The sequence below is a fragment of the Crotalus tigris genome, unplaced genomic scaffold (genome assembly GCF_016545835.1).
Source record: "Crotalus tigris isolate CLP2741 ecotype Arizona unplaced genomic scaffold, ASM1654583v1 scf7180000024382.2542628, whole genome shotgun sequence".
Lineage (NCBI taxonomy): Eukaryota > Metazoa > Chordata > Lepidosauria > Squamata > Viperidae > Crotalus > Crotalus tigris.
In genome coordinates this window covers 1,202,589-1,227,562 of record NW_024100552.1, presented here as the reverse complement: position 1 = coordinate 1,227,562, position 24,974 = coordinate 1,202,589, and the positions used below count along the sequence as shown (strand labels likewise).

Sequence of the window (24,974 nt, the reverse complement as noted above, 5' to 3'; positions counted from 1 at the left end):
ACAACAATTGGAAAACATAATACCTTTATGCTTCTTTTTTAGGACTACCTACTTTGATTCTCAAGAGAGCTGAAGAAATCTCTAAAACAGCAAGAGAAACTTGTGAAACCCTAAGTAACTGTATCAAACTCTTCACTAGGCAAGAAGGGGTATGCCATAATTTTTATGAATAACATTCACAGTTATCTATAAACCAAGAATAGAAGCATTATTTACCCAAGCTCTTTTTCTTTCATTCCAGCTCTGCACTCCGGTAACTTATTTCTTATTGTTGTGTTGTACTGTAATAAGTTAAGTTTTTCCAACAGTGCCCTGCTGCTGTTTTGAACTGATTATTAGCCATTTAGATAATGGGACTGTAGACTAAAACATGTGGGGAGCATTAAATAGAAATTCTTCAAGATCATAGCCTGGGAAACTTTCCCAAATGTTTGGAAACATAGCAGAGCAATGTTATAATAATAACTCATTGATAAAGGACTTCCTAGAAAATAGATAAAATTGGATGGTACATAGTTAGAAATTGAAGATAAAGGGTTAAGAGCTAACAACTATCAGAGCTCTATGGTCATTTTGGAGCAAATTAATTACACTGCTCATCATCCTCCACAAAAGCTGTCCAAGTTAATAGTTCCCCTCCCATATTCTTCTAGTGATTCTACAGTTTGAAGTATGTTGTGTGAAATAATACCTCTGTTGTTTGTCTTCAATCTTATTTCATTTGATTTCATTGAAAAATTGTGGTTTATAGTCTTAGAGCAGTGGTTCTCAACCTGTGGGTCGAGACCCCATTTGGGGTCGAACGACCATTTCACGGGGGTCGCCAAACAATGCAGTCCGCCATTTTTCCCCTTTTCCTTAGCTGTGCTACTCCCTTTTATTCTATTGGCTTTTGAAAGCCAATAGAAGAGACTCTCTTGAATAGAGTCTTATTCCATTGGCTTTCCAAAGCCAATAGGAATTGTCGAAGCTGTCTCTGCCCTGCTGAGCCCGCCAAAAGTCCCATTCTGCAAACGGTGCTGCACCGGTTGAGTAGTCCTCGACTTACGACCGGTTGAGTAGTCCTCGACTTATGACCGGTTGGGGGTCACGGCATTAAAAAGGTTGAGAACCACTGTCTTAGAGCTATACAAATTTCTTTCTCCACTTTCCACACCCCATGCATAATTTTAAATATGTCTATTATATTTATTTTCTTACAAATGAAGGTGCTTTTTTCTTGTTCTAAATAGTCCCAAATACTTGCAGTTCCTCATAGGAAATTAACAATTCACTGATACTTTTGGTTGATTTTTTTGAACTTTTCTTGCTCTAGTATATACTTTTTGACATACAATGATAAAAATGTACATAATCCTATAAATCACAGATTTAAATAAAGGGGTTTTTTGTTTTTTTATAAGCTTAGTTTCAGTGGATATGGTTTGATTTTAAAGTAATAACTGAATTCATCATTCTGTAATAGATGCATGTTCAGCTTTGATTTTATTTAAATAATTTGGATGTGGAAATGAGAAAGTTTGTGTTCACTGCAAATTGCACTGCTGACTACACGAATTCATTGTGAGCCCATAAAAGCTGGAGTAGGAAAAATATGACTATATATCCTGTTAAAAGCAAATTAGGGAAATATTTGTATGTGATAAGCCAGAATAATTTATACATAATTGCAAATAAATAACAATATGTAGTTGCCCATCTTAAATACATTATTCTGAACAGCAAGCAATCCATATAAAAGTAGGATTAAAACTTCCATAACCTATTGAAATAATGCAGTACAAAAAGAAAGAAAAATAGAAAACCAACTTGCTCATCCTAATGCCTAAGAAAAAAAACAAGGTTAGCAGCCTTTGAGAGGCCAAGAAGGTTGGGACCAATTAAATTTCAAGGCAGAGGCTGTTCCATAGAGCAGGCACAGTACATACTGTATAAATATGTATGGTAAGTCTACAGTGTAAATCATGTGTCATGAAACTGCTGCAAGCATATTTTTAGTTAGGTATTAAATATATAGTTCTAAGGCTTGAATCTCCTGTTGGAAATAAACGTTAAGACTGTAGCAATGAAGTCTTTATATAGATTATGTCAAGGCTGTATGGTTAGAGGAGGGGAAATATGTTGTGAAGAGGCTGAAGGCAAATGAAAATGAAAGTAGAATGTATGGAGAACAGAATGTAGGTATCCTCCTGTCAGTGAAGTTGGGAGTTAATTACTGTACCAAAGGGGAGTAATTATGCTATCATTTTGTAAAGTCGGCTGTTTAAGACTATGGGGATGATATATCTCCCAGCATGCAGTTTATTTTCTCTTTATTTTTCTTGTGGATTCACAAATGAGTGAAGTCAGTTATGCTGTGCTTCCACAATAAACTAAGATCAATAGTGTAAATGTAATGTAGTGCATATGTAGGTTTCTCCTAGTACACTGTCCTGCCTCACTATTCTTGTTATCTTGAGCCATTTGCTGGTGTCATTTTTTATCTTGAATTCCTGGTGGCATATTGGATCCTTGATTTGCATTAGCCTTGCCACTTTAGCTCCAGCTGCTATAGGAAAATGTCCATCTGTTAAATTGTAGTGTCTTTGGTTTTCTACTACCATTAAGGTGAAAAAAAAATTGGGCAGATTCTCAAGTTCATATTTCTGTAATATAGATGTGCTTAAGATCCATTTTAAAATGTGTAATTAAGCCAGCTCTTGCTATTCATACCCATTAATATATATATTGGATATACATGAGCACTTTTCATTGATGTCTTTCCATAGCATAGTCCTTATTGTTAACCTTGCCTTGATGTTAGTGTCTTTTTAAAAGGGGGGGGGATGGTAGATAAGATTTTATCTCAGAAAATGAATTTTAAAAATACCACAGAAGAAATAGCATACAACAAAAATAATGAGTTTTGTAAGCAATTACAATTTACTATAGAGTAAACCTGTTGAATTTAATGGAATTTATTGAAACATTTAGGATTGTGTGCAGAACTAGGTTTTGTCTCATTATGCCTGTTTTCCTAAGCAATCTTGTGTTGTCAATTGCAGACACTTATTGTTTGGACCAGCAGCATTTTGAGCTTCAGATAGCCAAGATACTAGAACAACTAGTTAAATCTTTTAAAACTGAAAAATCTACTAATCATTTTCAGAGATATTTGTTATTGATAAATCAATGTAATATGCAAAAGCTAAGAGATGAATGGAATAAAGAATTACAGATAGTTGTCCACTTGTGACTACAATTGGGACTGGAATGTTGGGTTTGAATAAAGCCGTCTTTAAGTGGACAGAGCCCAGGTCTCCCAGTTACAATAGTTAAGAGGACAGAGTGAAAACATCTGCCTGCCAAAGGAGGGCAAGCAGCTTCCCTCCATGCTCAGAAGGGGACTCCTGTGGTGGGGTGCATCCCCATTTCATTTCTCCAGCTCAGTGCAGGAGTTCCTCTCCTCTTCATGCATAGAAGTGAATTCCTCCACTAGGCTGGAGGAATGAAGCTTGGATCTTCACAATCTCTGCTTCCTTTTTCCAGCTTGGTGCAGGATTTCCTTTCCCCTCCCTGTGGGGAAGAGAACTCCTGCACTGGGCTGGAACAATGAAGCTCAGATCTTTAGGATTCCTGCTTCATTTCTCCAGCTCAGTGCTGGTGTTCTTTCCACCAGCCCCACCACCCCACAGGCATAAAGAGCTATTCCTTCAGTGGACTAGAGAAATGAAGCTTGGCTTTTCAAGATCTTGCTTCATTTTTCTACCCCAGGACAGGAGTTCCTTTCTGTGCACAATCATACTGACTTTCTGGAGCAGCTGGAAGAGAAGTTTGCAAATGATGATCAGATGATCACAGGGCATCCATCATAGTAGGTATGAAGAGGTTGCCGTACATTTATATATACAGTATATAAGTATGTGTATATGTATGTTTGTGTGTGTTTTATATACACAGACGTGTATAAAATCTCCCATATATGTATGCACATTCTTGTAAAATATTTGCATTAATTATACATAAAATTGTAATTGTTTACCATAGTGACGTACTTTATTTATGCTGTTGTATTTTTTCACTTTTATATATATTTTTGTGTTTTGTTCCTTTTTTCTTATTTTAAAAGCAATATTTTAAAAAAAAAAATCCTAGCTGGGGAATTCTGGGAGTTGAAGTCTGAGTTCCACAATATGGTGCTGATGTGGCCAGCTCTTAAAATAACCTTAAAATAAATAAATATTCAGAAACAGGTTGTTCCAGTCGGCTTACTGTCCGCTGCAAATCAATTGGGAGAACTCTGGTGCTCCTAAACAAATTTCTTTGGGTCTTTTAAGGGAGAGATGGGCAATTCTTCAGAACGCAGGTGCTTCCATGCGGTTTGCTACGTTTGTATATTATATCCTTTAGGACCCGGCAGAAATATTTCTGTCCGAACTGGGTTACTGAGTGACGAGGCTTAAGGCATCCAATTTCTTCGATGCATCCGGCCGTTGTTTATTGTCCTTGGGGAGTTAAGTTCTTAAGAGCGTCGAGCTCTGGCCCGCGCGTGCCAACTCTTGATGCAGGGAACAGGGACCGCCTGGCAGCGCACAAGCGGCAATTGAGTGCCGGTGCCGGCTCCGGGCTTTACCGGCTGTGTGGTGTAACGGCAGGCATCCTAATTAAGCTGGAATGGCGCCAGGATTCTGAAAGCTTCAGAATAGTAACAACGCCGTCCTTCCTCGCTTAAGGGCAAAACCGCGCGTCCGGATCTTGCTTCAGGCTTCTACTACCGCCCGAGAGAGGCGAATCCGTACTGGACTCGGGGGACCGGCCTGGTTTTGCTCTCGCGATACACCCTGCAGAGGTGTCGGTCCCGGGAGCAGCGGCAGGGTCGGTTGGAGAGGAGAAGCGAACGGAGAAAGTGACCCCGCCGGGCTGCGCACAGGGTCAGCAATGTCCTGACGGAGTTGGAGGAGCGAATACTGGCCGGGTCGGTGTTGTGACGCTGTTATTTGCGTGCTGGGGAAGGACGGTAAGTCCGCCTAGGCGTCGGGTGCGACTGTCTCTGATACGGTAAGACAGGGAGGGGGGAGACGAAGCGATAGACTTGGAGACTAACCTAATTCGGAGGCCTTCCATGTTTATTTGGAAAAGTTCTGATTAAGTCTTTTCCTCTCCTGGAAAGTCGTGTTAAAATTGAGGGACTAATCTCTTTTATTGATTTTGGTTTCATATAACTGTTTGAAAGTTTAATAGGGTAGCTGCCTTCTTGGATTTTCTTTGACATTGGAATTTCTTTTCTCACTAGAGTGATAATCCTTTTTTTAAAAAAAAAAACGACTCAGTTTTCATAAATTGTATATAGTCTTAACTATATACACATTTGGGTTTACAGCCAAAATGCGTTACTGTAAAATCAAGTAATTGGCTGCAAAGAAAGCTTCAGAATTATAACAAAGAGATACTTAGGGTGCTGGCTGCTTCGTGATATGTTAACACAAGATCATATTCTTCATCTCCTTTCAAGTAGAACTGAATGATATTTTATAGACAAACTCAATATTGGCGCTGATCATTTGGTCATATTACTGTAAGAATACAGTATATTAATAGTGATAAATAGGCCTGCAGGTATATTGGGGCTGTAGAATTGAACTATACTAATTAGTTTTTGAAAGCTGTACATGTATAAAATTGTATATAGATGCAATTGCCCCAGAAATTGAGTTTATCACGTTCTTTTTAAAAAGTCTGAAAGGGGTACCTAAGTAAAAGCTAGAAATCTGACAGTTTCACTTCAATATAATTATAGCGGTAAAACCAAGTAAAAAGCCCACCTACTTTCAAAAGCATTTTTCTGTAATTTCAGGGTCTTGGAGAAGTAAATGTATTTAGAATTGTAATCTTAATCTTTATAATTTCTGTTTACTAGAGTTTTCCATAGAAATAACATTTTTCTCGGATTGAAAAATTGAAACAAAGGATGAGAAATACTGACAGCTTGTTACTTGTTAAGAAGCTACTGCTTAATTTAATCCACTCTAGTTTTCTGTAACCACTTATCCGCAAAATTTTGCTTTAGCGTTTTTTTTTCACTTGCTGCATTGACTTTTCACCTTTAACTTCCTGCTATCAATGTTATAACAGTTCTTGGTAATAGATTTATTTGGGAGATACTAATTGGACAAAAGGCAAGAGTCTGTTTGGAAAAAAAATTATTCAATGTCCACAGTTCTGTTCTGTTAGTGTATTCTTGCCACTAAAAAAATACCGGGTAATATAATATGTTCATTGTATGTTTCTTGTGAATCTGATGTCTTAAAGCCATTTCTTTGACAAATAATGTCTTATATAGATATACTTATTGTTACAGTGCTAATGGTAGCATGTCTTTCTTTACATTATGTGGAGTGGTGTACATATACAAGAAGAAGGGAAGGCAGTCACATAGGGATCACACCCTTTCCATTCCTTCAATAAACCTTGTACTGGGCTACTATATCCAAGCTGTAGATATCCAGATGACCAGCAGAGGGATATCCTAAATGTTTACTTCCAATTTATAGTTATGCAAACTTTTGCAACCCAAATAGGGTACAGTTCAGATAGATCTCAAGACGTCTGGATGGGAAGAATGGTCTTTTGAGAAAAGATGCAGGATTGCTGTGCATGTGTGTGATTCTGGATGGAAGGATCAGAGGGGATACTTGGATGATTATCCAAGGAGGTGCAGTTCAGGTTTTCTACTGTAGTAAGAAAAGGCTAAGCATGTAAAACCTCTACTCTCCTTTTTTTCAATAGTCATAGCCTGGTGAAGGCTAGATGCTTCTCTTTCACCATTTGGAGGGGACAGGACATTTGAGAAGTTTTCCCAGATAGATTGATTATACCCTGGATTATGCACATATGATGGGAAACCACAGCTGGCAACAAACTCTCACAGTATGTGCATATATCCCTTTCAGATTGCATTCACCATAAATGCTGTGCCTCTGAACATAATTTAGTGCTTACCAGAAAATGCTCCTAGAGGCAAAGGGATCTGCTTTAAAACTGTTGATGAGGTCATTGCATTTGCCATTTAAGCCTCTCAACACTAACCAATATTATATTCATTCTCTTTACTTCCTTTACAGCTTTTTTATGCTTTGCATTCCAAAGTCTGTTTTCAAATTGTAGGAAGCAAAGGCCATTTTGTTTTATTTTGTAGTAGAAATCAAGAGATCATGAATTCTAGTCTATGCTTAGGCATTCCCTTTTAGTCCAACACACCTCACAGAGTTAAGTTGTAGGGAAAAATAGGAAACAATGTGCACACCATCTTGAAATTTAAGAAAATAAAGATGGAATAGAAATCTAAGCAGAATTGACCATGTGGTTAAGGTGTTTCAGTGTGCTAATATGTAAATACAATATTCCTGTCTCTGTAAACTTTTTAAAGAATTAATATATTAATCTTTCTAGAATCCTGTCTTCTAGGATAATTGTTTAGAATATACTAGGTCCTATAAAAGCACTAAGAGTTTAAAAAGGGAACTCTCAGAAACCTCAGGAAAAATATTTCCGAGCTATAAAACCAAATGAAGGTATCTCAGGCATGTTTAATATTCTGATTTATTGTATTATGTAGGGTTATTGATTGTATTTATTGTATTACATAGAATAAATTCTAACTATGAATGTTGTATGCTTTAAGGATCTTTGTCAACACTTAGCAAGGATTGTAAAAGATATACTGGCATAAGGATATAGGTATCTAGGAATAACCTCATGCTTTATTTTTTTCATTTCATTTTTGTCCAATTTGTATTTCATTAGCCACATGTAGAATGAGTTGCATACAAGTTTTGTTTTATACATAAATATAGGTTTGATCACATATTTGTTGTAATATTTAAACTTTTCCTAGAAATAAAAATCACTGTTGCAGCAGTGGTTAATATTACAGGTTTATGAGTATACAGCTGAATTAATTTTATTCTATTTCAGCTGTTGGCTGAAAAGAGGAATAACACCTTGCTGGTCCCTAAGCTTGCTACTCACATGATAATCTGCTCGGAAATCCAGCTGTATTCACTGGACTTTGTATTAACTTTACTAACGAATCTTTGTTAGCGTAGTCTCCAGAATGAGATTGAAAATCATAATCTGGAAAATGGGGAGGTTTAAAAATCTGTGTTGGAATATTTTAACTTGTTGTGCTTGTCTTGAGCCTATTACAGATGCCATAATCCTCTACTAGAAAATGATAATTCTGGGATTATCTGACATGTTTGTTTGAAATTTGCTTTGTTTTAATCTTATATTTCACACCCAGGATGGATATACAAGACTTTATTATCAAATTATAGGGCATCTGATCCAGCTTTGTTTATTTCAATAAGCAGCCGCTTTCCCGTGGTCAGACTGCCCTTTTTAGTACTTCTACTTGAAATCCTTCATTTAGCAATACAAAAATGAAAAGGTATTCATTTGCAAGACAGATATACAATAAAATGTTACATCTTCTTGTAACCTACAGTACTAAATATCTAATACAATATCTAAAGAAAAAATCCTCAAGATTTTTTCTTTAGATACTGTATCGAATATTTAGTACTGTAGGTTCCTATTTGTCAGAATTTTATTGGATATTTAGTACTGTAAGTTCTTATTTCTCAGGATATTTAGTACTGTAGGTTCTTATTTGTCAGGATTCATCTAATAGGAAACAAAATATTTACTGGAGCAGATATGGCCAATATGCAATCTTATGGAAGTTTTTGAATTTATGCCAGAAACCTTTCTTAACATGGCCACTATGGGAGATGCACACCAACAGATTGACCACTAATGTACTAGAATTTATTCAGGATTCATAATGTTCGTTTTGTTACTCTTGCTGGTAATTGTATAATTAATATTACTTGCACTCTTTAATGAAATGGAAGGAAAATTGCTACAGTTAGTAACTATTTTATGCAGAAATTAGAACCATTCTTTTTTTAAAAGATCAAAAGATAGTATGAGTTTGAATTTCAACTTGCTTTACCTTAGTTATCAGCTTTTTTCTGTAGCAGTGGCTAAAGCACGGGTCGGCAACCCGCGGCTCCGGAGCCGCATGCGGCTCTTTGAGCCACCTCCTGCGGCTCCGGAGCCTTCTCCGCCATTTTCATAGAGAGAGAGACAGACAGAGACAGAGAGGCACTTGTGCTTCCCTTCTCTCTATCTCTCTCTCTCTCACACACATGCAGATTTGCCCCTTGCTCCCGATTGGCCCTGCAGCCAGATGCCCTGCCCCCTGGTGGCCAGGAAGGGCCTTTCCGGGGCTGGCCCAGTCCGAGGTGCATGTGGCCAGAGAGCCGCGCGGGGAAGCCCCAGGATCGATGCTGGGAGCGGCCCAGCAGAGCCTCCGTTGAAAGGGCCAGCCCTCCCGCAAGCTGCGGCCCTAGTGGGCCAAGCAGGAGCAGACCCGGAGATGGAGGGTGAGTGGGGAGGAGGGAGGGGGCTTACCTGCACCAGGCGGAGGGGCAGCCGAGCCGGCCTCGTGTCTCCCTGGGCTGGGCAGCAGGCCTGGCGGGGCCAGCGGCCGGCAGGGGCATTGGTTCCTGCCCTTCCCCGGGCCAGGCGGTAGGCCCAGCGGGGGCAGCAGCCGGCGGGGGCATCGGTTCCTGCCCCTCCCCGGGCCGCTGAGCCAGCCTCGCGTCTTCCCGGGCTGGGCGGCAGTGGCGGCCGGCAGAGGCATTGGTTTTTGGCCGTCCCCGGGCCGCTGAGCTGACTTCGCATCTTCCCGAGCTGGGCGGCAGGGGCATTGGTTTGTAGCCGTCCCCGGGCCGCTGAGCCGGCCTCGTGTCTCCCCGGGCGGCAGATGGCGGGGATATTGGTTTCTGGCCGTCCCCGGGGCGCTGAGCCTGCCTCGCGCCTCCCCGGGCTGGGCGGCAGTGGTAGCCGGCAGGGGCATTGGTTTTTGGCCGTCCCCAGGGCGCTGAGCCAGCCTCGCATCTTCCCGGGCCGTGCGGCAGGCGGCGGGGGCATTGGTTTGTAGCCGTCCCCGGGCCGCTGAGCCGGCCTCGTGTCTCCCCGGGCGGCAGATGGCGGGGATATTGGTTTCTGGCCGTCCCCGGGGCGCTGAGCCTGCCTCGCGCCTCCCCGGGCTGGGCGGCAGTGGTAGCCGGCAGGGGCATTGGTTTTTGGCCGTCCCCAGGGCGCTGAGCCAGCCTCGCATCTTCCCCGGCCGTGCGGCAGGCGGCGGGGGCATTGGTTTGTAGCCATCCCCAGGCCGCTGAGCAAGCCTCGCATCTTCCCGGGCTGGGCGGCAGTGGCGGCCGGCAGGGGCATTGGGTTTTGGCCGTCCCCGGGCCACTGAGCCAGCCTTGCATCTTCCCGGGCCGTGCGGCAGGCGGCGGGGGCATTGGTTTGTAGCCGTCCCCGGGCCGCTGAGCCAGCCTTGTTTTTTCCCGGGCCAGGCAGCAAGTGGCGGGGACATTTGTTTGTAGCCGTCCCCGGGGCGCTGAGCCTGCCTCGCGTCTCCCCGGGCTGGGCGGCAGTGGCGGCCGGCAGGGGCATTGGATTTTGGCCGTCCCCGGGGCGCTGAGCCTGCCTCGCGTCTCCCCGGGCTGGGCGGCAGTGGCGGCCGGCAGGGGCATTGGGTTTTGGCCGTCCCCGGGCCACTGAGCCAGCCTTGCATCTTCCCGGGCCGTGCGGCAGGCGGCAGGGGCATTGGTTTGTAGCTGTCCCCGGGCCGCTGAGCCAGCCTTGTTTTTTCCTGGGCCAGGCAGCAAGTGGCGGGGACATTTGTTTGTAGCCGTCCCCGGGGCGCTGAGCCTGCCTCGTGTCTCCCCGGGCTGGGCGGCAGTGGCGGCCGGCAGGGGCATTGGATTTTGGCCGTCCCCGGGGCGCTGAGCCTGCCTCGCGTCTCCCCGGGCTGGGCGGCAGTGCGGCCGACAGGGGCATTGGGTTTTGGCCGTCCCCGGGGCGCTAAGCCTGCCTTGTGTTTCCCCAGGCCAGGCAGCAAGCCCGGCGGGCAGTGGGGGCATCGGTTCCTGCTCGTCCCCGGGCCGCTGAGCCGGTCAAATCAACGGACGTGGAGGTACTGCAGCTGGCTTTTTGATTCGCCGCAGACCTCCATTGACTTCCATGGGGATTCTTGGCAATGAATGGGGCTGATTGAAATCGCTTCAAGAAGCAAGCTGCAGAGACACAGAGAGCTGCAAATGATCTCCACAGGAGATGCAGCAAGGGCAGGAGACGAGAAAGAGTCCGCTATGTCTGTGCACAAGCCCCGAAAGCTTTCTTCCTCTCCCTGCCTTTCTTGCTGGCCCTCTGATGTAAGCATCTGCTGGGTTTCCTCAACCTCCCCCCCCCGTTTTATTTTAATCCCACCATCGCCTCCCTCTTTCGCAAAGTTGACATTCCTAGGACTCGTAGCTCGCTTCGCTCCTGGAGTCACTTGGCAAAGTTTGAAGGAGAGGCTGCCTGCTCCCACCTCCCACGGAGCAGAACTGCTGCTTCCTCACCTCCCAGCGAAAGAACCCCAGAGAGCTGGAAGGCGTCCTTTCTCCCACTTTCCGCTTCCCATCCTCCCTTTTCCAAGCACCCCTCCCAGAGCAAACCAGAAGCCTCAACTCCAGCCTCCTGCAGCAGGCTGAGATAGGCGAGCCCGAGCGACCGTCTTCTGCTGCCTCAGAACATTCACTGCAGCAGCTCTTTCTCTCCGTCGGCTTCCTCCTCCGCTCCCTGGGAACCTTCGCGCCAAAAGGCAGCAAGAAGAAAGTCCCAGAGAGGGAGAGCGCGGGGTGAGGGGAGAGCAGTCTTTTCCGAAGGGAAGAGAAGCCAGGACTGCAGAGCCCGTTCATACCAGAGCTGGATGGGGGGCAGGGCAGGCGCACGTTTTGCCTTAAGCTCCTCTCTTCAATCAAGCCCTGTGTTCTGTGCGCATGCGCGTGCGCGCGCGTGTGCGCGCGCACATTTTGCGGCTCCCAGGATTTTTTTTTTGTGAGGGAAATGGATCCAAGTGGCTCTTTCACTGTTGCAGGTTGCTGACCCCTGGGCTAAAGGATATCGTGTTTTCTGCTTAGTGAATCATATATTCAGGTATATGATCATATGGAGAAAACTAGGTGGAAGCTTGCTATCTTTAGAACATCATACTGTTGGCCAGAAAAGAGATTTATTTCTGCTCAGTGCTTTATAGAATAGATTGACAGTGGCAGCAGTTGGAAATTATTAGAATAGTACTGTAAGTAGGAAAACAAAACTGTTAACTCTCGTAGCTATATCAAAAGGATTATAAAGAGGATTATGTGTTGTCTTCACACATTCAAAGCTTAATTCTTAATTTAATGAAGCTGCAGTTTTCTATTCTTTCTGAATTGAAACTAGGATCAGACCTTGTTTACAACCCTGATTTGAAGTTAGAACTCAAAATGTAGTTTATTGGTTTAGATCTGATGGTGAATTATAGGTTGATTAATTTAGAAAATTAAGTACACTGGGAATATGGAAGAGGACAAAATAAAAAAGGTGTATGCAAACACAGTGTTCATTCACTATTCTGCAAATCATAGTTTGGAGAATGAATGAAGCTGTTATGAAGTACTAATTGAATCCTTGCTATGAGGTCAGAGCTTTTCATTCTTCCAGTCTCTCATCATGGTTTTCTTAATATGAATGGCTACATAGAGAAAGTCTTTTCTGTGAAGGCATTTTAATTTTATAATAACTATTTTCCAGCAATGTATATCTAATTGTTAAAATGTAGGCATCAAACTAGGTTCTCCCTAGATTTTTCTGAGTTTTTAATGAATAGCTTGATACAATGTTATAAAAAATATTTTGTATAGTTAACTACATGAGGCTAATTTATATAAACAAAGGCAAGGGCTTTTGCTTCTTAAGCAAGCCAGGCTTTAAAGCAGGGGTGCCAAACTGCCGGCCCATGGGCCGGTTGCATCATATGGAGGCCACGCCCACTCCAGCAGTGAAAAAAAAGTTGCGATAGGTCGTGACACGTCATGTGACACAGGGAGTTTGACACCTGTGCTTTAAAGCATGTTTAAATTTTATCATGAATAAACCTGTTTTTGTGTTATTAAAATGTGTAGAAACAGCATAAATCCAAACTGTCAAAGTTTGTCAGAGGGGGATCTTGTGGAATTCCAGAAGTAGAAGGTACTATTATAGAAAAGATCCTACATTTGGAAAATGCTATTTTAGGTCTGTGTATAAAAGAATTTGAAAATAGGGTTTCCCTATAGGACACACATAACGGAAGCTTCTAAAATATCTATGATATGTTAGGCTACCTTTTGACAGTTTTAAAAATCAGTACCAAAATTGTGAACAGAGCATGGAAATTAACTGCCAGGTTATAAGGCTTATTTACAATATTAGCATAATATGGTTCAAGTCAGTAAAAACTAGATAACTATATTCAAAACAAATTGATTTTTTTTTCAAATATAGTATGTTCAGTGATAATACCATTTATTTGATGTTATGGTTTAGATAGAAAATGACTTTGCTATGAATATGAAAGCAGCCATATCCTTAGTATCTAAATTAAATGACAGGAAATTTTCGGTAGGACTATTCGGTAGGTTGGCCTATTGTATGAAATTGATCTTCAAGTAAAATTGTTACCCAAGCTCAGATGAAAAGATTATTTAGAATTGAGTTACCTACTCAAGGCTAATAACAATTGCTTACAATTGTGTTTGTAAACTAGAAGAATAGTGTGGGTGTGCTTTTTTTTACAGATTGGTAATGTGCAAAATGTCTGCTTTGTGAAAGCATGAGATAAATGCTTGGGCAGAGGGGAGGCAGAAATTCATTATGGTAGTTCCATGCATTACACAGAGCTGTTAATAAAAGTATAATTAAACTGCAAATATTTATTACTTTTCATACTACTTTAACTTTAGTTGTCAGTTTTCACCTAGTCAAGTCTTTTTCTTAAAACATTTCTATTTTGTAATGTTCTGAAATAGTACAGTGTGACAAAATCATAAAACAACTGCATGATATAGCTCATTAGCTTTTAATTTGCTTTTTAAAAGTTTGTTGTAAACTAGAGCCTATTCTTGAAATAACTTTTAGTTTCACATTCTTGGGAGTGATTAAATTTTATTCATATGTGTTTCTACTTATAGGTAAGGAATCTGAAACTGGAGCATGAGCAAGAGAAAAGTAAGATCTTATCTGAAGCTCTAGAAACACTAGCCACTGAACACCATGAATTGGAGCAAACCCTAGTCAAAGGGTCACCCCCCCTGAGCATCCTTAGTGAGGAACAATTCTATGATGCTATATCAGGTAAGTGTGTTAAAACTCATTGCACCAATGTGTTTATGATTGGTAGACATATATAGATATTATTAATGGATACGCACACCCCAATGTATCATCTATATTCCTCGTTCAATTTGTTGAATGCAAATTAAGAGCTTAATGAAAAAGAAATTTATGAGAGATTCAAAAGCTAATTATGGTAAGTACCGACTCAGGCACCAAATTAAGAAATGGGGCTGAATTTATAAAACAGGTTATAACATGTTGCATATTGTTATTAGATTAGATTACCAAATCTGATACATTACTACAATTTATCAGTGTAGATAAATACATAGAATCATTTATCAGATTCAAATGTTGCTCTTGCTATTACTTTCTGCTGTTGCAAAAAATCCAAGTATCTTGCCTTTTTTGGCTTATTCTTTGCTTATTATCATTTTGGTGGCTGTTTAGGATGTCCATTTAGGCACCCTTTTGTTCTGTGGAAAATTGTATTTGGGAACAAGGTGAGGAATTAAAACACTGATTATGTGCACCTTCATGAATTTTTGAATGAAAAATCTGATTTTTTTGCTAGATTTGAAAGAAGGGTTTTTAGATTTAACATGCTAAGAGTATGTTAAGGTATGTTTAATATATTGAGTACTTTGCCAGTAATTCAAACCTCAGAACAAAGATATGGTAATATGAAATTGTTTAGGCCACTATGAAACCTGGAAAATCTTGATATATTCCCACAGAGATTTCCAGAAAGCTGTTTTTAAGTTGTGTTTTTTTAAAGTACCAAAAGGGAGGGCATTGTTAAATAGATGAGTGAAAAATAGTTTCACTAACTATATTTAATTAAATAAATATCCATACCACATAGTTTATACCAGGTTTGATAAATGTAGATGAGGTGCTCTGTGAGCTTGTTTTCTTGCAGACATTTCATTACCCAAACTAAGTAATATAATCAGTGCTATAAGGAGTGCTGTTTGCTGTCAGTTTATATTCTAGTGGCTTGCCTATCAGTGTTAGTGGGGATGATCTTAGAGAGTCTTTGATTGGGCTGTTTGCTTTTGGCTTCTTTGGCAGTCTCTTGATTGGGCTATTATTTACTTGATTGTTGGACTGATGTTAACCTTGGAATTAATCTATGCTGATCTGGGTGTTGATTGCTAGTGGAGAGGCACTTGGGTCTTTTTGTTCCTTTTTGGGCTGGGTGATAGTCTCTTTTGCATAATCTATAGATGTTGTTAATGCCTGATTTGTCAGAGTGCCAGGCTTCTAGAAATTCCCTGGTGTTTTTGAGCTTGGCTTGGCCTAGGATGGTCACATTTTCCCAGTCGAAACTATGGTTAAATCTGTCTATATGTTGTGAAATTAAAGAATTTTCATCATGTCTTCTGACTGCTACTTGGTGTTTGTGGATGTGTTCTGCCAGTCTGTCCTATATAGTGGTTGTTATCTACAACATACAATGTAAGGACTGCAACAACTACTGCTGTGTAAGATGATTCTGTTAATTAGTTTGTGAAAGACTTAACCCTGAAGCTTAATAAATTCACATTTGTCTATCTTGTAGATTCAGAATCTGAAAAATCATTTACTGGATTTGAAACTGTGACTAGCTTCTCATTGGAAAACAGCGAGGACTCTAGTGACACTATAACAAGTAACATGTCTGAAGAAAAAGCAAATAAAAATCAAGAGACTCTATCAAATGGCATAAAAAAACACAGGTATGGTTTTGCCTAGTGTCCTGAGAGGTAGCTTCTATTGCTATCTGACAAAAACTCATCTAATACCTCTAACAGATAATTGGGGATACTGCTGCCTCTTCTCTGGAGAACAGAGAAGAACAAAACAACTGTACCTTAACAGGAACATTTTTCTTTTTATGAACATTAGAAAAAAATATTAAATGAACAATATGACTTTATTATAACACAAACTAAATAGAGGAATTCTTAACAATGCATGTTTCTAATTCATTTAAATTAGTCTTATTAAAATCAATACTATCTCTTATTTCTTCATGTTTTTTAATAGTGTCTCTGCTGCTTTTTTAGTTTTCAGTTACTTGATCTCCTTCATAGGTTTATACAAATTAGAGCTAACCAATAATTTCAATATATGTTAAAAAAAACATTAAGAGCCAAAAAATGTGTAGAGGAGTTGCATTCAGGTATTGCTCCTTCATCTGTTGTTTTTATCTGTAACAAAGAACAATAGTTCCTCAGTTACATGTAATAGATACCTAATTTATCAGGTTTCACTATGGAGAGAACTTAATACATGTACTTTTTCCCTTCCAATTTGCATAGAGTTAAAAGGAATACTTGTCATTATTCTACTTTTTATAATGATTTTTTTCTTATATAATGAAAATAGAATATATGTAATCAAGTTAACCTTAAGTCTCATATCTATTAACAACTGAATAGTTATGGCTGGCCTCAGTAATGCATTCTGTTCAGAGGACAGTATAACTACAAAGAAAGACAAGTGTTTACTGAAACTTTGACTCCTTCATTAACGATCTTGAATAGAGCTGGGAGAGAGCAAGGAATAAATATTTCTAAACCGAAACAAGTTGAAATGGTTATGAAGCCAGGAATTTTTCTTATCTCAGTTATCACTGAATAGTAGCACCCTTAATTTCCTGTATTGTTTCTCCCAATGATATCCCTAAAATGCCTGCATCCTTGATACAAAATGCTAAATAAATTATTAGGATCCTTAAGTCAGTTGGCTGCTTTTTTTGTGCAAACAAGCAGTGTTAATTTCAATGTTGTTTTAAGCACAAGAAATAAGCCCTAATTTGGCAAGTGTCCATAAAACATTGTAAAATGCAATTGCCAAAATTGTAAACAAGAGGTGATTGGAGCCTCCAGGCTCTTGTTTCCTATTCCTCTGAGGTTTCTTTACTTTCCACTACAGATGTCTCTCATTATGCTTTTGGATCATTACATTTGCACATCTCTAAGCTTATCCCATATTTTACTTCCTTCCCTTTTTTTCTGCTGTATTTATAAATGCTTAAAGATTATTACTGGTTTTTTATGGACTTGTGGTAGCATTTTGAAAACACTGAGCTAGGATATTTCTTGAAAAATAAAATTGAACCGTAAAATTTCAATTACTGGTGAATGTCCCCTTCCAAACTATATTTGCAATATTTGATCTGTTTATCCGGCAGCACTCAGGGAACTGATGTCTGCATGCATATCGATGTCAATTGTCATGCCTCTGTGGGAAAACAAGTCTAAATTTTGCTTTGCAGCAAACTTCCCCAAGGAGATAAAGCTGTTCAGTGTTTCTAGTTATCCTGGGATTTTTATACAGGTTGCTTGTCTTGTCATCTAATTACACTGCATTTGTAGCATAAATATTTGAATGTTTTGTAATAGGGGTGGGGTATTTATAATTGTGTTCTTGGGTGGAAGTAAGATATGTTATCACATGTGTGCAGCTATTTTGTTTTAATTCTAAACATATTTTTGATGAAACTAATAAATACCTATTATGTCAACAACTGTAGTATTAGTTATGTTTCATACAAAAGAGAGACCTGGCCACAACATAGGATTCAAACAATTGTGACATTTTTGGTTAGGGAAGATAATTTTTATGCACCCTCAATTTTTATGCACAGCGTAGAGAGGGGCAAGAACACTGATCTTATGCCGTAAATTGAAACTTCTTCTACTGACAGAAGTATATGATTCCACTCAGAAAAAAAAGATACTGTAAAACCTTTTGAAACACTTCTTTAAAAACAATTGCAAAATAAAATTAAAATGCCATATTGAATAATATTACTTCTGAAGTACTGAATGTATAAGCCAAGGAACACATCAAGTATGACCTTGTCAAATCATCAAATGTCTTTTATTTTTCAGATTTTTTTTATCCTACCTCTATTAATTTATAATAAAGGTAGCAAACATACATAATATTCCTTCCTTCTTTTCCCCACAGCAACCCTATGAGGTGAGTTGGGCTGAGACAGTCTCATTGGCCCAAAGTCACCCAGCCAGCTTTCTTGCCCAAGGCAGAACTTGAACTCATAGGGTCCTGGTTTCTAGGCCAGGACCTAACCAGTACAGCAAACTAGCTAAATAATATGCAGTATTAATAAGATTATCAGTGCACATTTATGTTACATTGGATATAATTTTTTTGGTTCTCCTTATAGACTGTAAAAACTAGGTGTCACAGTTGTATTTGATAAGAGATCATATATTTCCTACCTACTCCGTCATCTAAACAACTCTCTGAAATTTTTTATATTGAGTGATTTTTGGCCAGTTACTATTTCAAGCATCCAAATTTGAATCTGGATTGCTTCAGGAACTCCCTAGGAATAGAGATTTTTACTGTTCCCGTGCACACTTTCTTTGGTGTCCACAAGTGCTTTGTTGGTGGTATCAATAGTTGGTTTATTTATTTATCTGCTGTGAAAAAGTGCCATTTGTCAGTGAAGCCAGAAATTAATGGTGGAACAGATAAGGTTCTTTCTGCCTTCCTCTTCTTTGATTCCTGTAGATTACAGCACTTTCTGTGGGAACCTCTACCTTACACCAGTTGAATTCATTGATTTTCTCTTCAACATTATTTCAAGAGAAGAATTGGAGGTGGGGAAAAGTGCATCTTGAAGCTCAGCCATTGACAGGAATTTAGACTCCATCAGAAAACTTAGCACTGTAACACATAAAGATGTTTCTTTACATTTGGGCCACAGCAATAAAGGGTATGTGAAGTGAAATGAACAGAGAAGCAAGCCATTCTGTTTAGAAGGCAAGACAGCCTTCAAAAGCACCTCAAACCTAGATTAAGACAAAAATCAGAATAAAAAGCTTGGTCGTGATTGGTCTGGGTGCAGAGCAAAATGAAATGGAAACTGTGGAAGGAGTCACTTTTAATATTGATCAGTCTAAGGATTTGTCACCAAGATTTGCTGAGCAAGTCAGATTGCTCAACAAACCAAACAAATTTAATGGTTTCAACAGCTTCCTATCCATTTGTTCCACTAATATCCAAACATCCCAAAGCTGGAAAAGTCAATTTAGTCTTTGAATAATTTATAGTTTGAGGAGTTGGGTTTTGTTTTTGTTTTTTAGTATGTGTATGGCTGATGATTGTGTTATTACGGTGTATGTCTTTGGGTTCTTTAAATTAGATTTATTTGATAAATGTGTTTTGGGAAGTAAAAATTATATATATAAATTGTTTTGGCTTTGGCTTTGGCTTTTTTGTTGGGGGTTGAGTGAGTAGAGTTAGCCTTTTTGTATCAGTTTTGTGTGTATGTGGAATAGTTTGTAGCATGTGTTTGAATATTTTTAAGGATTTATTTGCGGGCATTCTTTTATGGGAACTCAATATGTATTTTATATGTTTATCTGTAATTGTGCAGCACTAGTTTGCATTCTATAAAAATTTATGTTTTATAGCAGTGGTTCTCAACCTTTTTAATGCCGCGACCCCCAACCGGTCATAAGTCGAGGACTACTCAACCAGTCGTAAGTCGAGGACTACTCAACTGGTGCAGCACCTTTTGCAGAATGGGACTTTTGGCGGGCTCAGCAGGGCAGAGACAGCCTGGACAATTCCTATTGGCTTTTGAAAGCCAATAGAATTAGACTCTATTCAAGAGAGTCTATTCTATTGGCTTTCAAAAGCCAATAGAATAAAAGGGAGTAGCACAGCTAAGGAAAAGGGGGGAAAAATGGCGGACTGCGTTGTTTGAAATGGTCGTTCAACCCCAAATGGGGTCCCGACCCACAGGTTGTGAACCACTGTTTTATAGGGTGAAAGAGAGATCTGATAATCTTATACTCAAGAAGAAGCAAGAAATAGCCATATAAAGTTTTCAGTTTTTAAAACTGCACTTCCTTGAGTATCTTTGTAGATAAGCAAAAGGTGAGGGGAATAAATCAAGATAGAATTCTAGGTTTAAATATTTCAAATCATGGTTAAGCAGACCAGGATTTGTAAGCATACTCAACCAAGAATAAAAGCATACTTTGTTGTTTTGAGCAGAGTTAGATAGCGATACAAATCACAATTAGGCAAAAGATATCCAGCAAGTGTTATCTGTGAATATGTGATGGAGATGGACTTGGATATAAACAACGGTGGAGCTAAAACTAAATTAACATAAGACGGATTTGCTTTGCTGTGCTTTTTTTACCCTCCTGAGTCACTGATATAATCTTGGATTATTACTAAGGTACTGAGATAGTTTTCATGTTCTATTTTTCTGTACATATATAATATTGAAAGTACATGGTTGAAGAAGCTAAGAATACCAGGAATATTTGCAAAACCAAAATTATGATCAATGGCTAATGCTCTGCATCTAATGTCCATCCTGAGGAACAAAACCAGTATTTTCCACTTGATGGGTAACAGTGTCTTACCAATTTCACTATTTCAAAAGGGAGTTTTCGTTCAAAATTCCTAATTTTGATCCAGACCAGAAGTTTGCCTTTTTGGCATGTCTGTATACTAAGAAGTTTATTCTCTGAGTAGTACTCCCATTGAGGCCTCAAGAGCATGAGTCAAACAGAAGAATATGAAGTTTTCCAAAGTTGCAGAAAAGGGGGAAAAAGCAACTCAGCAATGGGCACAAATTCTGACAGTTGAAGAAGAAAAAAAAGGAATGAAATGAAATATCCTGAAAAAAGTAACCAGGTACCAACTTGTTTGAAAACACTGTGTTGCAACATTTTGTAGTAGGTTCTATTCAGTAATAATGAGAAAACAATAATAGTTCTGTTTCACATATTAAAGAGCCTTTCATCCCAAGAACATCTGAGGTATCTGAGTCCCTTTTTCTGTTACCTTCCAGGATCCCTTTGACTCCAATGGCTGATGATATGCCATTTTGAGGCAGAAAGCTTTAGTGTAAGCCATGAAATGATCCTGAAGTAGTTTAAGAAAGCAAGTATACAACTCTACAACTTTCCCCAAAGCTATGAAAACAAAAAAATATTTCCAGCCATTTGCAGCATTATAGTCCCAATGCCTACCCTCCGTGTCTCTGTGCTCCTTCCAAATATTGAAGGTGGCCCTTTACTATCAAAAGATGAGGCCCATTTTTCTGGGAATAATATTCAAATATGATTATATAAAGAGGCAGAGAGATTTGCCTAAAGCCAGATCTTGAATTTATGGCTGATACACTGCTGTTTATTTTATGTTACTTTATTTATTTATTTCATTTATTGTATATCCCACCACTGGACTCTCCTATCAGGATTTTCATAGTTCTGTGACCATTAAGCTCCAAAGTAATGTTTTTTGGTTGTGGTTTGTTCTCCAATTGTTTTAAAATAATTTCTGAATGTTTCGTTACCAAATTATGTAACTAGGTATTATTTGCATGTTTTTTGCTCGGTTCTCATGAGCACTAGCAATTTAACATTCCCTTGTTTTTTTTATATATTTCATCTTTTTGTTGTTCATGGAGATTCTCAGTCATCCAGGTCATGATTGTCCCAAATGTGCTTTTTCATGAGGCAACTGGATTTTCTTTTTTCTCTTTGAAGACATTTTGCTTCTCATCCAAGAAGCTTCTTGGATGAACTGAATGAGAAGCAAAACATCTTCAAAGAGAAAAAAGAAAGTCCAGTTGCCTCATGAAAAAGCATATTTGGGCCATATTTTTGTTTAAATTGATCAGCTCAATGTAGTATAGTCTAAACATATTATTTAGCTTGCCAAAACATTCTAGCCAATTTTAAATATTTTTATCACAATTCTTGTTTTTAATGCTTTGCAAACAGTTATGGGGAAACTGCCATAAACATTTGGAATAATTAAGTTTGAAGCACTTCTGAAGCATTAATTTTAAATGGACAACATGTCCTTTTCTTGGTCTTTCAATACTAAAAAGTAATATGTGTCCTTTATTGTATTGCAAGTGTATTTGTGACAGTTGTCTTCTCTAAACTAATTATGAAAAAGATGTATTTCTTGAAATTAAAGCCCTAATCTTATAGTTTATTTATTCATTTATTAAATTTATATGCCATCTACCTCATTATCAAGCGAATCTGGGCACCTTACAATGTCATAAATAGCAGTATAAAATAACTATAAGATTAAAAATATTAAAACAAGCATTAAAAATTAAGCCTGTCACCTTAAATGAGCATGTGGTTTCTGTTTTAGCAAACTATCTTTAGCTCAAAATTTGTTTTGGTGCTAGTTAGACATGAGCAATTAATATAAAATGAAAGGTGTTTTATCAGCTAAAATTTATAAATGATTTATTTTGTTAGTATTTCGCTCCTTTTATAATATCTTCTCATGAATTCTAATAATGAAGTGAAGAAAAAAAAGATCCATCTGTAAAGTATTGTCCTGTACTTCATACTAATAAGGAACATTAAAAACCTGATCCTAAAAATAAGAGATAATTTTTGCTGGTCCACAGTTTGAAATGAATGCAAGGAATTTTCCTTTTGATGATCTTCATACAGCTTATTTCTGAAATGGAGAACATTTCTCTCACTTGTGAATTTTCTTTCAGATATCCTGGATCAAGGACTTGTCCTATAAAAGGGACTTCCTGTCTGTCTTCAAGTAGATCAAAATGTTTACTGGATGCAGGTCTATCCTGTGAAAGGACCACTGCTTTTTTTTCACAGATACAGTATTTGTAAATTAGCTAACAGACTCTTTCAAGATAGAACCTCTAAACGAAGGAAGACATTTTCATAAGAAGATACTCCACAGTTTAAATATAGGTTTTATGACTTCTACCCACATAGTCTGGAACTGTTTATGTTTTTCAAGGGCTAAACATCTCAAAAGTTTTTCAGTATCCGTCAAATTCTTTGAACAACCTTTGATTGGACACAAATAATACAGGTGTAACAAGGGACTGCCTTGTACATTTTATGTGGTACATTAAATAAAAAGCTTTTTTAAAAAAAATGATAATGCCTAAAAACCCATGATTAAATTTTGCCAAAAATAATTTATGTATTTCTGTGCAATTTTTAAAAAGACCATTCACTGATCAATTCTATCTTCACTTTTGGAATGATGTTGGTTTTTTCTTTATTCAGTCTAATGAAGTCTTAACAATTTTGCTAATCAGAGGTTGCAGGAACTAACTCTTCTTCCTACATTTTCCATCACATTTGCTTTTTCCTTCTGGCAGCTTGGCTTCTCCTAAGCTAATCAATGCAAAACGTGACATGAAAATTTGAACATGCATCATCTGCAATGAAGCATGCAGGCAGGAAATTAATAGAGATAAGAGTAGTTTGAGAATGATCCTAGTGCTCATCTAGGATGCAGGTGTTGTTCGTTGTAATTGCTCAGTAAAATGTAAGTGGGATTGTTTTAGTAATTGGACAAAAACCAACCAAAAGAAGACATTTGCTGAGGGTGCTGAAGTATTGAACTTAAAGAGGCTTGGGAATTACTTTTTGTAAAAATATTAGGAGTGGGTCAGTGGGATTAAGGAGATTTTCTACAGTTGCTGGACCCTACAAGAGACAGAAAAGCAATTGAAGGAGCAGAGGGAATAAAAGGTTACTTTTTCTCTGAAGCTTTTCTTAACCTCAGCTGAAAAGTCTAGAAAAATATCATTGGAGGATTTGGCAAAAAATTGAAAATTTGGGGGACAGTATTACAGTTCTGTTTTAGATAATTGTGGAAGTTCTAAAAGATGATAGAAAATCTTCTGTACCTCTTCCCCCTGACTTATTTGAGGTAGGAAATTTGACCCTTTGCATGCCATTCTAGAGTTTAAATAATGTGTGTAAAAATGTGGTCCCTTCAAAGATTTGGAATAATTGTGGCTTAGACACTATTTTGTTTAAAGCAGGCATCAGTCTGGTCTGATATGTTTTCACTATGGCTGGGTCTGAACATTGCTTGATCACTCAACCAGAATAACAGTAGATTTCTCCTGTGATATCCCAAAGCACAAAATATCAGTTGAATTATATGGAGGCAATTCATTTATGTGACCTTAATTAATATGGTATATATAATTCCTGAAGTCAAATAGCTAAAAAAATAGAATAAATTATCCTTTAAATTACAGATATTTCTTCATACACAGTAATAAAACTATACATGTTCCTCAAGTTTATTTTCTGTTTTAATATACTCAAGAGTGCTTGGCTTATGCAATTATTGGTTATTTGTTTTTCTTAGCATTCAGTGTTTGTTCCTCAGCAGAAGGTTGGACTAGAAAACTAAGGTCCCTTCCAACTCTATGATTTTGTTATTTTGGTATTTAATGTGTTTTGGAAATTAGTTCTGCAGATGTAATCTTCTCTATCATAAGGGCTTATGGCCAAATTCTTCACAATTCTTCAATTGCATAGTTTTAAATTTTTTAATATGCATAGATTTAAATTTTTAATTGCTTTTAAATTAAATAATTAAATAAATTTTACTTGGGAAGATAGCTTCATAGTGGTTTTACCCAAATCCATCTAAAGAATTGAATGAATGAAGCATTTGAACATAGGATTGCACAGCCATATCCCTGATTAAAAATTAATCATTTATTAGTATGGTGATGGGTTTTTGAAGTTCTGGTGATAAAGAAAAATCAGTGGTTCCTGATTTGCAAAAAATTGAAGGTTTTGGGGTCCAGGTCACTCAATACAGACATGTAAAAAGGAAACTTTTCTGAAAATGAGCTAGAGGCATAAAGAACTTTTACAGCCTGCACAATATGCATGTTCATTTTTTCTGACCATTATGGGCTCCAGTTTTCT

General features: G+C 38.6%; 1 protein-coding gene across 9 annotated transcripts in view; it reads left to right on the top strand.

The window, feature by feature from the left end:
- OSBPL1A (oxysterol binding protein like 1A) overlaps positions 1-24,974 on the top strand; it is a 63,011-nt gene that overhangs the window by 21,831 nt on the left and 16,206 nt on the right. For 6 of the 9 annotated variants that reach the window (XR_005554879.1, XM_039328576.1, XM_039328578.1 and 3 more), the window contains 4 exons: positions 43-149; positions 242-253; positions 14,094-14,256; positions 15,803-15,959. Coding sequence is in view for 7 of the 9 variants with exons in the window: in XM_039328576.1 (XP_039184510.1) it covers positions 43-149; positions 242-253; positions 14,094-14,256; positions 15,803-15,959 (439 nt within the window). In the remaining 2 variants the exon portion in view is untranslated. Of the gene's footprint in view, positions 1-42; positions 150-241; positions 254-4,714; positions 4,997-14,093; positions 14,257-15,802; positions 15,960-18,808; positions 18,974-24,974 lie in introns of those variants that run through there. The other 3 variants (XM_039328577.1, XM_039328580.1, XM_039328581.1) reach the window with 3 other exon arrangements.